This window comes from Mirounga angustirostris, unplaced genomic scaffold, assembly GCF_029215605.1.
Source record: "Mirounga angustirostris isolate CCGP_5_RB_7025 unplaced genomic scaffold, mMirAng1.0.hap1 SCAF_8, whole genome shotgun sequence".
NCBI lineage: Eukaryota > Metazoa > Chordata > Mammalia > Carnivora > Phocidae > Mirounga > Mirounga angustirostris.
Genome location: NW_026991716.1, coordinates 85814223 through 85824617, shown reverse-complemented (window position 1 = coordinate 85824617; position 10395 = coordinate 85814223). Strand labels below are relative to the sequence as shown.

The 10395-nt window shown below is 51.1% G+C and overlaps 1 protein-coding gene across 1 annotated transcript; it reads right to left on the bottom strand.

The window, feature by feature from the left end:
• Positions 1 to 2499: 2499 nt before the first annotated feature.
• PRDM13 (PR/SET domain 13) lies at positions 2500 to 10041 on the bottom strand. The gene is made up of 4 exons (XM_045865427.2): positions 9898 to 10041; positions 8255 to 8386; positions 7836 to 7956; positions 2500 to 4256 (listed from the first exon to the last, which is right to left on the bottom strand). The coding sequence occupies exons 1-4, from the start codon at positions 10039 to 10041 to the stop codon at positions 2500 to 2502; spliced, it is 2154 nt and encodes a 717-aa protein (XP_045721383.2).
• Between the last annotated feature and the right edge of the window lie 354 nt (positions 10042 to 10395).

The following is a 10395-nucleotide window of genomic DNA, read 5'->3' as shown; positions in this document are numbered from 1 at the left end:
AGGAAGATGCTTGGGCTCACTTCCAGTTCTGTGTGTCAGGGCATCACAGAACCTAGTGGGCCAAGCCCATGGTCATCTTCTGCAGAGAGGAAAGAATTGCAAATAGCATGACGATTTGGCATAGAGTAGGCCCTCAATAAATGGTTTCACTGTCACCCATATATACATGTTAATACACACACACACACAAACCCATATATATATATATATATTTGGGCTTTCTTTCACAAAGCAAAACATTTTCTGGTCAGCTGATGCTAAAAACCTAAAATTGCCTCCATAAGTTTTCTCATAGGAAAAAGTCTTTTTGATGATCAGCCCCTATAGAAGTCAAGTGTCCTCTCCCTCCCTCCACCCATGCCTCTCGCTGTGATGGGTTAGAAAAAGTCCCTGCAGCCACCCAGTGACTGAGGCCGTGTTCCCAACTGGGAGACAGCAGGGTGGAGACTGCTGCAGTACTCAGGACTCAGAAAATAAAAGTCATTTTTAACTGAGTTAAATCATCAGGATCATATCCAGACCCTTTGGTGGCCTACAAGAATCTTCCCACCAAAAGGGCTATTCATAGAGTTTATAAATATATATGTATGGATAGAATAAAAACTTGGAATAGAAAAAAAAAAAAGAATCTTCCCACCAACCTCTGGGACAAGCACTACAGACCTGGGCTCTTAGGGTACCTGACCTTAGTGGAGGGGATAGCTAATGCTCTACTTCTAGGTAACTTCAGTGAAATCCTTCCCCAAATATGGGGTTGGGGGTGGCATAGGAAGGGGAGAGGGTGCTTTCCAATTTTAGCCCACAGAAATATATCCTTTATGAGTCTTCCATTAGCTAGCATTAATTTTTTATACCCATAAATAAAGTCATTGTTTCTAACTTTGTCCTTCTCATTATGGGCCTCCCAGTGACCTTAAAGTGTATATTTTCTTGTCCGTAAAATTGGACATTTACCAAAACCACAAGATCTTTGGAAAGAGTGCATGGAGAAAAGAAAGTTGCACAGACCAGTAGATCAGTACCTCCTTTAGCATTTGTTGAATGAATACTAAAGTGTATGAATCATAAAAAGCACTGCACAAGTTTCCCTTGTTTGCTTCCCAAGGAAAATCCTCCTGTCAAAATGGTACATAACAAGAAATAGTGATTCTACAGTTCTATAATTCTTTTTGATGAGGAATATGCATTTTTTTCTTGAAGGTCATCAGTTCTTTCCTAAACATGAAAACTCTTAGCATAATTAACAATTGTTTCAGAAAACAATTGCTTTGCCTGCTATCTGGGAGCCCGTGAATTGCACATATTGAAAATGGTATATTTCCCTATTAAAACACTACTTAACATTTATTTTATGAATAATCAAAGTTTTCAAATGTCCTAGGATTCATTTTATTATGGAGTCTCCTTGTAAATTGTTTTCAAATTAAACTCTTTTTTTTTTTTTAAGATTTTATTTATTTATTTGACAGAGAGAGAGAGAGCGAGAGCAGGAACACAAGCAGGGGGAGTGGGAGAGCGAGAAGCAGGACTCCTGCCGAGCAGGGAGCCCGATGCGGGACTCGATCCCAGGACCCTGGGACCATGACCCGAGCCGAAGGCAGACGCCTAACGACTGAGCCACCCAGGCGCCCCTAAACTCTTTCTTTAAAGGCTCTACTGAAATCGCTAAGTGAAGAAACTCATTTTTATTTTTATTTTTATTAAAGATTGCACAAACTGGAACCAAGACCAAAATACTGAATCAACTGTACATCATCCATTGTAAAACAACATACATCACATTTGTACTCTACCAAATAAGACATTTTCCTTAAAATTATATACTGCGTGCTTTTAGATTCATGCTTTAGATATTTTACATTTGTCATTACTCTCTTATAAATAATTGCAACTTGACCAATTCGTACACCTGCTACCACTATATAGCCAATGCGGGAAGGCGTAGCTTTGACCCGAGAACAGATGAAATGGAAACAAATGTATGGATGTCACATCTACCGAACTGTGACTACTGTTTTGCCTATTTCGTGAAATGCTAATGTAAAACACACACACACAAAAAACATCGTTTCAAAAGGCACAATTTCCTCCACAGAAAAGAACAATTTAAAAATACATGGCAGTTAAAATCGGCTCCCTCAAGGGCGCTGTGAAGTTCACACTAATGCAGTCTTAAACCTTGAGAGTGGACCTCCTGGGCGTTTCGTGGGAGGGCCTATCCGCGGAGTCCAAGGGCCGAGGACGCGCCGGGACCGGCCACCCTCGGGCTGCGCAGAAGGCCAGGTTTCTTTGAGCCACTTCTAAACCTTTGCTCCGAGTTTAAGCAGCGGACCTGGGACCTCTCACTCTTCCAAATCTGGCGCCCGACCAAAATACAAACGGTTTTGTCAACCGGATCCTTCTCATCTCGGGGAGCTTCTCTTCTCCCAAAACAGAACCACCCCCACCTTCTTCTCTCTGTCCACGCCCCCCAAGCCCACCCTCTCCCGGGACGACTCGTTACGAGTCGCACTCGCCACCGCCTCCAGCCTCCGGGTCGCTCTGGTCGTCCGTGAAGCAGACGTCCACATCGCTGTCGTTGTCGCTCTTGGGCTCCCCAGGCTCCGGGAGGAAGTCAGGCTCTGCGCCTGGGCCCTCGCCCGACCTGGCGAGCAGGTTTTGTCCGGGGTGGCGGGACTTGACGTGGCGTTCCAGGTCCCGGCGGCGCACCAGCACCTTGCCGCAGAACTCGCAGCGGTAGGGGGTGTTGCCCTCGGCATGCAGCCGGATGTGCTTGTTCAGATTGCTGGGGTCGCCGAAAGGCCGCAGGCACACTTTGCACTTGAGCGGCTTGTATCCCGTGTGCGTCCGCATGTGAATCTTGAGCCCGTACTTGCGCGAGTACAGCTTGCCGCAGTAGAGACACAGGTGGCCGGTCTTGGGCTTGCCGGTGCCGCCACCTCCGCTGCCGCCACCCCCAGGGCCACCCGCTGCCACGACGGCCGGTGGCAGCGTCCCTGCGTCCAGGCGGCCGCGGCTTTTCCCGGCCGCCATCTCCGACAGCTGCTGCGTGTGCATAGCGATCTCTCGGTCGATGCTAGCCAAGGAGCCCAGCTCCGCAGGGCTTAGAGCGGCCGCTGCCGCCGCTGCCGCCGCCGCCGCAGGCCCGCTGAAGTAGGAGATGGACTCTGGATACTTGAGCAGCCCGCCGAAGTGCAGTTTGAGCGGGTAATAAGCGGCGGCGGCCGGTGAGCCGTAGAGTAGCTCCCCGTTGTAGACGGTAAAAGCCGGCATGACGGCAGGCAGGTGGCTGCATTCGCCACCGGGGTAGGCTTTGAGCCCGCCCGCGTCGAGGGCCGGCAGCGCGCAGCGCTCGACGGGCAGCCCGGTCGCAGAGGGCAGCTGGGCGAAACGCGCTCCCGGCAGCGCAGCCGCGGCGGGGTGGGCGCGCTCCACCTGCTTGAAGGCTGACGCCTCTTCCGGGGGGCCAGGGAGCAGAGGGAAGCCGCGCAGGCCCCCGGAGCAGGGTAGGCCAGGCGGAGGAGGCGGCGGCGGCGGCTCCCTCGCGAGCAGGCATTTGGAGTGGTGATGGTGGTGGTGCGCGTGGTGGTGATGGTGGTGGCCCGTGCTGCCCGCTGCGGGGTTCTCCCCGCTTCCCGGGCGCCCGCCCGCCCGACCCCCGCCCAGCAGCCTGCCTAAGGCCAGGCCGGACCCCGGTTTGCCGCTGCCCTCCTCCCGGTAGGGGTCGCCGTGTGCGGCCACGGCCGCCCTGGCCAAGCCCGCAGGCTTGAAAGCCGAGCGCACTCCGGGGTAGAAGGCCAGGCCGCCGCCCCCCGCTGGGGAGCCGCCCACGATGCCGAGGAAGTGGCCGTGTCCCCGGGCGGCCCCGCTCATGTCTAGGGCGCGGTCCGGCTGCTCCTTGCCCTTCTTGGACTGCCCCCACTTGGCCTGGGGCGGCGATGCGGCGGAGCGCGCAGAGGAGGCCTCGCGCTTAATGCTCTCCCGCGCTCCGCAGGCCTGGAGGGGCGGCGGGGCCTGCGGGTGGGACCGCAGAGTGCCAGCGGGGGCGGCCGCGGCAAAGTCAGGCGCCGGGGGTTTCGGAGAGAAGTGAAGGCCATCCGCGGCCGGGGCAGCGCCTTGGCGAGCCCCGTGCTCGTGGTGCAGGTAGGCTCGGCCCCCGCCGCTGCTGAGCACGCAGTGGAAACGTAGGTGGGCCTTAAGGCTGTTGGGGTATCTAAACGTCCTCCAGCAGTACCAGCAAATGTAGCGCTCCTCCCCTGGGCGACAAAAAGTAAGAAAGCGACCCCGTGAGAGGCGAAAAAGCAAGAGAGAAAGAAAGCGCACCCAAGGCAGAGCCCAGATTTTGATAGCGGTATGAGGAGGAACAGTATTCTTGGGTCCAGCGAATAAGTGAGTTAGTTCGGTAGCCCCACTGCAGCACGGACCCTGAGAAGCCCCAAATGGCCAACTTTGTCACCATATCCATCCCTTGGGATTACTCAGAGGCCAAAGGGGTGACCTGTGCCTTTCCAACGAAGACTTCCTCCGGGCCATCCGAGCAAATCTTCGTTGGGAGGGCAGCGCTCAGGCAGACTGGCCGGGGAAGAGACCAGAACAGAGAGCAGCTGTTGCTTTAAATCAAGTGTTGAGGCTGTGCTGTGCCCAGGCCCATCTGTTGGCGTTTGCAGAATAGGTGGCGTATGTCAAGGAGTTTGGATAAACTGAACAAAGACCAATCTAATGGTCGTGAGTGCCTCATTACCAGGCGAGACAATATCTTGTATGTATGGGCCATATGTAATCATTCCTTTTCACAGAACAATGCCTTTTATGTCCACTACCCACCCTTCCCACCCCCTCCCAGCCTTAAACATTTTGCCTGAGGTTCTCCTGGAGCGTGACCAACTGAAGGACCACATAGGGACTATGATCTGCTATTCTTCAAAATTATTTGTATCTTTATTTCCTCTTTAACCCCATTTAATTTGATGAGAGGAAAGAAAAAGCCCTATGTCCTGATATTCTAAAAACTGAAGGATGATGTTGTGTTATCTTGTCAGTTGTTCTACCTGGAGTAATTAATTAACTCCTAGATAGCTACACAAATCCAGGCTTAATATAATAAAGTCCTTGGGAAAGATAGTTTATTTTTATGAAATACATGAATATATAGAGATATATGGAGATACTCAGCTTTTAATAAGTGTACAATTCTCTACCAGGAACTGTATACATGTTTTTGGTGTCAAGTCTTTTTCGTATTTAATATTATTGACATTAGTTTTTGGTTTTTTTTTTAATTTTGCCAGGGTCTGGGAACACAATCAAGAGACACATGTATGAAACAGATTTTGATCACATGGTGGAAGTTAATTTTCACTTAAAAAGGTCTTGTCATATCTGGTCACAGAACAGTGATCTTGCAGTGTGTTTCTTTTTTAATGTTACGGTTGATTGATAATACTGAAGGATGTCTGTGAGAAAGAAGTTAGTTAAGTACCCCAAATAGGTCTGTCTTATTAAATTTAGTGGAAAAGTTAAATTCCCTCCCCCCTTGTACACAAGCAGCTCAAACTTCTGAAACATCACTACAAAAACAACTGAAATAAATTCCACATCTTCTTCCCTTCATGTATTTTACTTTTGGCTTTGCATAAAGCAAGTAGTCCCCCTAGATAACTAAGATGGAAGTTCAAGTAAGTTTCTGTTTATTTCAGGTGAAGCCAAGGTAGAGAAGAAAGCAAAAAGGGGGTGGGGAAGAGGATTTGCCTCTGAGAACCTACCCTAATTGTTTATGGAAGACTTAGATAAAGTCATTTCAATATTTCTGTTACCTTGTAAAAAAAAAAAGAGAGAGAGAGAGGTTTCCTGGGTTCTCTTAGTGGGTATATTGATTTAATATCTTAAATAACCTCCTTTTCTCTGAACCTTCCTCTCATTACCCCCTTTTTAAAGGAGTTTTCAGAGGCTGCCCCAGAATGACTCTAGTCAATTGCAAAGCCAAGTAAGCTTTATCCCTAAAACAAAAGGTCCGTACTTTCCTTAAACTCATCATGGAATTTAAATCCACTGGAGTTAGTCAATATTGAAAGAATAGCAGCCATCCCTACTTCTTTCTCTTTTCAAGAGGTAAGCAAATGTGTTCTCTGTTTCAATATGCTCCTTTTTCAGTTTATCCTAACCAACTGACATGTTCTCTGGACTCTGAAATCCAGGCTATGCTACACACTTCATAAGTGACTTTGCCTCCTCTCCTTGGTGTAACCTTGAGGTTGCCAAGATTTCAAGCATATCAAAGGTGGGGAAGTCAGTGTTCGAAATAGCCCATACATTCCCAAAAGGAAAATGGTGTCTATTCTGACATCTGTTTATAAGCTCAGTTGGCTGAAATGAAAACACAAGGGCCACCACTCAAACAAGTTACTTTTGTACTATTTGAGAGTGCCTAAGGAGGGGTGTTCTGTGTAGAAATGTCTGGCCCCTAAAGGTCAGCAGCTGTTAGAAGTGTCCTGTAGTGGCAGATCTGAGAGTTCTCCACTATGGGGCTTTTATCATGTTTCTCTTTCACTGGAGGAAGTTGACAAGAGAATTTAATATAGTGTGATACAAGGAACAAACTACTTTAGGATAATGTTTTATGAATACTGTACATACAAATCTACCCACAAGATAGTGATACTTTGAAGTGAAGTGATTCATCGTTCTGAATAAACTTCATTCTGTCTTATTCATGAAGTGTTTCTTAATGCTTACATTGTATTAATTTATTTAACCCTATTTCTAAAAGGATGAGACTTGAGCAGGCAATTCAGGAGGAGAGCATGTTAAAATATTTCACAGCATTCATTGTGTTCACTTTAACTGTGTCTTTAGGAGAAATTGCAAACTAAAACAATTGTCAAGGAAAAAGTTCTTGGAAGCTTTATGAATTAAAAGGGAGGTCTCAAGATCTTAACTATTTTAGCACCTCCCAGCTTTCTTTCACAGAAAATGTTCTTCAGTGTTCTAGGGAAGGTTTGAAAATGTTCTCTTTAGTTCCTGCCCCTTAATTTGCATAAATCCACTCTTGGCTTTGGAAGAGATCAAATAAATCTGAGAAGAAACTGGGATACATCCCAGATTCAATTTAAGTAGGGAGGGGGAAATGAATAAATACCATTTAAATGGAAGGGCCTCAGTACCTGCCAACTGACCAGCTGTAAGTACCGTAATGCTTCTAAAATGCGGTAGAAATACATTAGTCTCCTTCAAACCAGTGAAGAGAAGCCCCTCCACCTTCTAAAACATTCCAGGTTTGAAGTATGCTTTTCGGAGCTCATGATATGATTAATAATATGTTAAGGCGTCTTTATTGATTCTTAATAGAGTAAATAATTGTCTCTGGGTATGTAATAGGAAAAGACCCCCATGAAATTCATAAAGAATTTTTTGGGGGCGCCTGGGTGGCTCAGTACGTTAAGCCCCAGTCTCTTGGTTTCGGCTCAGGTCAAGATCTCAAGGTGGTGAGATGGAGCCCCATGTGGGGCTCCACATTCAGCGGGGCGTCTGGTTGAGATTCTCTCTCTCCTCTCCCTCTGCCCCTCCCCCCACTTTCCCTCTCTCTCAATAAATAGATCTTTTATTTAAAAAAATGGTTTTTTTCCCCCTGCCATCACAAGGCAGGTTATTGTCGCTGTTATCCTTCACTGTTGATTTTAAGGAGGTAGTGGTGACATCGCCTCTGTGCCTACACAGACAGGGAGGGTAAATTCAGTTTTACACAGCTCGAGAGAAAGGCCCTGTCGCGTCCAAAGACCGGGGAAGGGCTGGACTCTCACCCACCCGCGCTGGCCCGGTGGCCCTCTCGGACGCGGTACCTTTCTCGTCGTGCGTCGGAGTTGCGATCGTGGGGATGTCGAACCACTGAGCTAAGGAGTTGGAATACCACACCGTCAGCTCCTCCCCTGGCTGGACATCTCGCAGCGCTCGGTAGAAAATCTGGGACACAAGGAACAGGACAGCTTGCTATCATTTCCTGGGTAATCGGTCTAAAAACAACTAAAAGGAAAGGTTGGAATGCTCGTTCTGATGCTGTGTGACCCTGGAAAATCTATTGGATCTCTCTGAACTTCATTTCCCTCATTCTTCAAATGGGGAAAATAATAGTATCTACTTTACAGGGTTTGGGGGATGTTTAAATGAGACCTCCAGCTAAAGCGCTTTGCTCTTGATATTGGTGGCCACCTCAGTAACGGTTAGGTAGGTAGAATTGGCAGTGGGGGGAGGCCCACAGTACCTGTCCTCCGGGTAAGTCTGCAATAGCTTCGAGAGTCTGTTCCTGGGGGTTCCTGGCTGCCCGGATTAACCCTATCCATTCCAGAGGAGAGCCCCCCGACTCGTCCACCAGCTCCCCTCTCACCATGCGCACCTGCAACACAAGTAGTGGTCGTTCTTCCCCGCGCCACGGCCAGGCCCACAACCCAGAGGAAAAGTTTATCCAACACCCCACCCGACTCAGGAAAATGGTTGTGTTCACTTTGGCCAGACCGCTGTGGGCTGCTGGGAGGAAGGTAATTCCTGGGACCCTTGCTTGAGGGAGGGAGAAGAGGTTGGCTGGTATAACAGTTCCCCCTCTCGCCCCACCTTGGCAATACCAAGGGCGAGAGCATCCTCCACGAGCGATTGCGGGCATCTGGTACCTAGACGTTCCCCATCCCCACCCCCACCCCAGTTCTCGCTCCTGCGGTCCTGAGAGCAGCCGGAATACTAGGGGAGAGACGTTTCGAAGTCAGCCCCAGAACCCGAGTTTCCTCCACCTCCCTCTCGTGTCTCGCGAAACTCGCTGCACAGCACCAAGGTGCGGAGGTGCAGGCAAGCCCGGCAGTGAAAGTGTGTGAACAAAGCGGCCGCAGGACTGCCGGCCATTTAAAAGCAATTAAAGCGCGTTTAAAGAAGAAGGCTCTAGACCGCGGGATGGGGGTGGGGGGGTGGGGAGGATGATTACGTGAGGAGCCAGATGCGGGTCCCACTGGCTGGCGCCTGAGCAATTTCTTACAAGAAAGCTCTCGGCAGCGACTAGGCAAAGCTCAGGTCCTCCCTCCGCCGCCCCCACCGGACTCCTGCCTTCTTTTCCCGGTCGCTGTGATTCGACCTTTGCCGGCTGGGACGCCTCAGAGCGGGCGGGGGGCCTTTAAAACCCCGCTGCGGTCAGTGGTCTGTCCGCTGTTCCGGGAGTCAGAGCTGGCGGGCTGGCCCCGACGCCTCCCAGTTGCGACCCTGGACTCTCAGAGCCAGGCTGCAGGCGCGCCGACCCGGTGCCCCACGCGGGTGGGCGCTCCTCGCCCTCGAAGCCCCAATCGGAGCCACCACCTGGCTCACCCTCTCTCCATTTACCCCAACCCTCCAGCAGACATCCGCGGGGGGCGGGGCGGGGGGACCGGGGAGGGGGTTATCTAGGAACTGAGGGTTTCCCAAGGATTGTTTTTTCCCCAACACATGAAATTAAATTAAGGTAAATGTAAGCCGTAAATTAGCGCGTTACAGGGAAGAAGGTAAGAGAAGTCTTCAACGCCCTGCGCGTTGTGTAACAGAGAAAAGGCGCGTTGGCAGAGAGGCCGGGGCCCGCCACGCCTCTGCGAACGAAACCCCAGAGCTCCAGGGAAACCGCGGGTTCCGAGTGGTCCCGGCGAGTAAAGAGTCCCATGCACCCCACCCGGGGGCTGTCCCCTCTGAGCCGCGTCCTTTCCCCTCAGCTCGGCCCCCGTCCAGCTCTCCCTTAACGCGACTTGTGGGGAATTACCGGAGTACCCCCCGGCCACCTGGCAGAATTGGCAGGTAACGACTCAATCACTCCTTTCCTCCACTTGCCCTATCTACCCCTGCCAGGGCCAGGGCAAAGGGAGGCGAAAGGCTGGAGGCGGAGGTCGGAATGGCTAATACCTTTTTCTTGGGCCCGGGTTCCCTGCGGTCTGACAGGTACTTGCCCAGCTTGAAGGTTCCGGGCACCGGCCCGAGGCGCAGGCCGGCCGGGATGCAGCAGTCGGCACTCACGCTGGTGGCCGGAGCGCGGGCTGTTGCGTGCATTGCTGCCGCCGCGGCCAGGCAGGCGCTCGGGTGCGCCGGGTCCTCCGCAGGGCGCGAGTGACAGAGCCCGAGCCGCGCGCGAGCCAGGGAGCCGCACCCCGACGTGCGTCCTCCGCCCGCGGAGTGACGCGGGCGGGCATGCACTGCGCCTTTTCAATCGGGTCCGGCGCCTTTTGGCACCGCGAGCGCAAGGGCGCGGAGTCTGGTGAGAGAGTTGCTCTGCGGAGCAGCTGCAGAGTCCCACCCGAGAGGGTCACATGGAGTGGTTCCCTCAGCCCTCTGCATAATCGAGGCCTCTGAATGGCTGGCGCACAATGGTCCAGGCGACCTTCCCATTCCTAAAAATCCAATTTG

Bases quoted from the DNA above. Each gene is read 5' to 3' on its own strand.
- PRDM13 (XM_045865427.2), bottom strand. From the start codon at position 10,041: ATGCACGCAACAGCCCGCGCTCCGGCCACCAGCGTGAGTGCCGACTGC. The intron at 8,387-9,897 runs GTATTAGCCATT...CTTGTGTTGCAG, and splicing joins AACCCGGGCCCAAGAAAAAG to GTGCGCATGGTGAGAGGGGA. The intron at 4,257-7,835 runs GTACCGCGTCCG...TTTGTCGCCCAG, and splicing joins TCCGACGCACGACGAGAAAG to GGGAGGAGCGCTACATTTGC.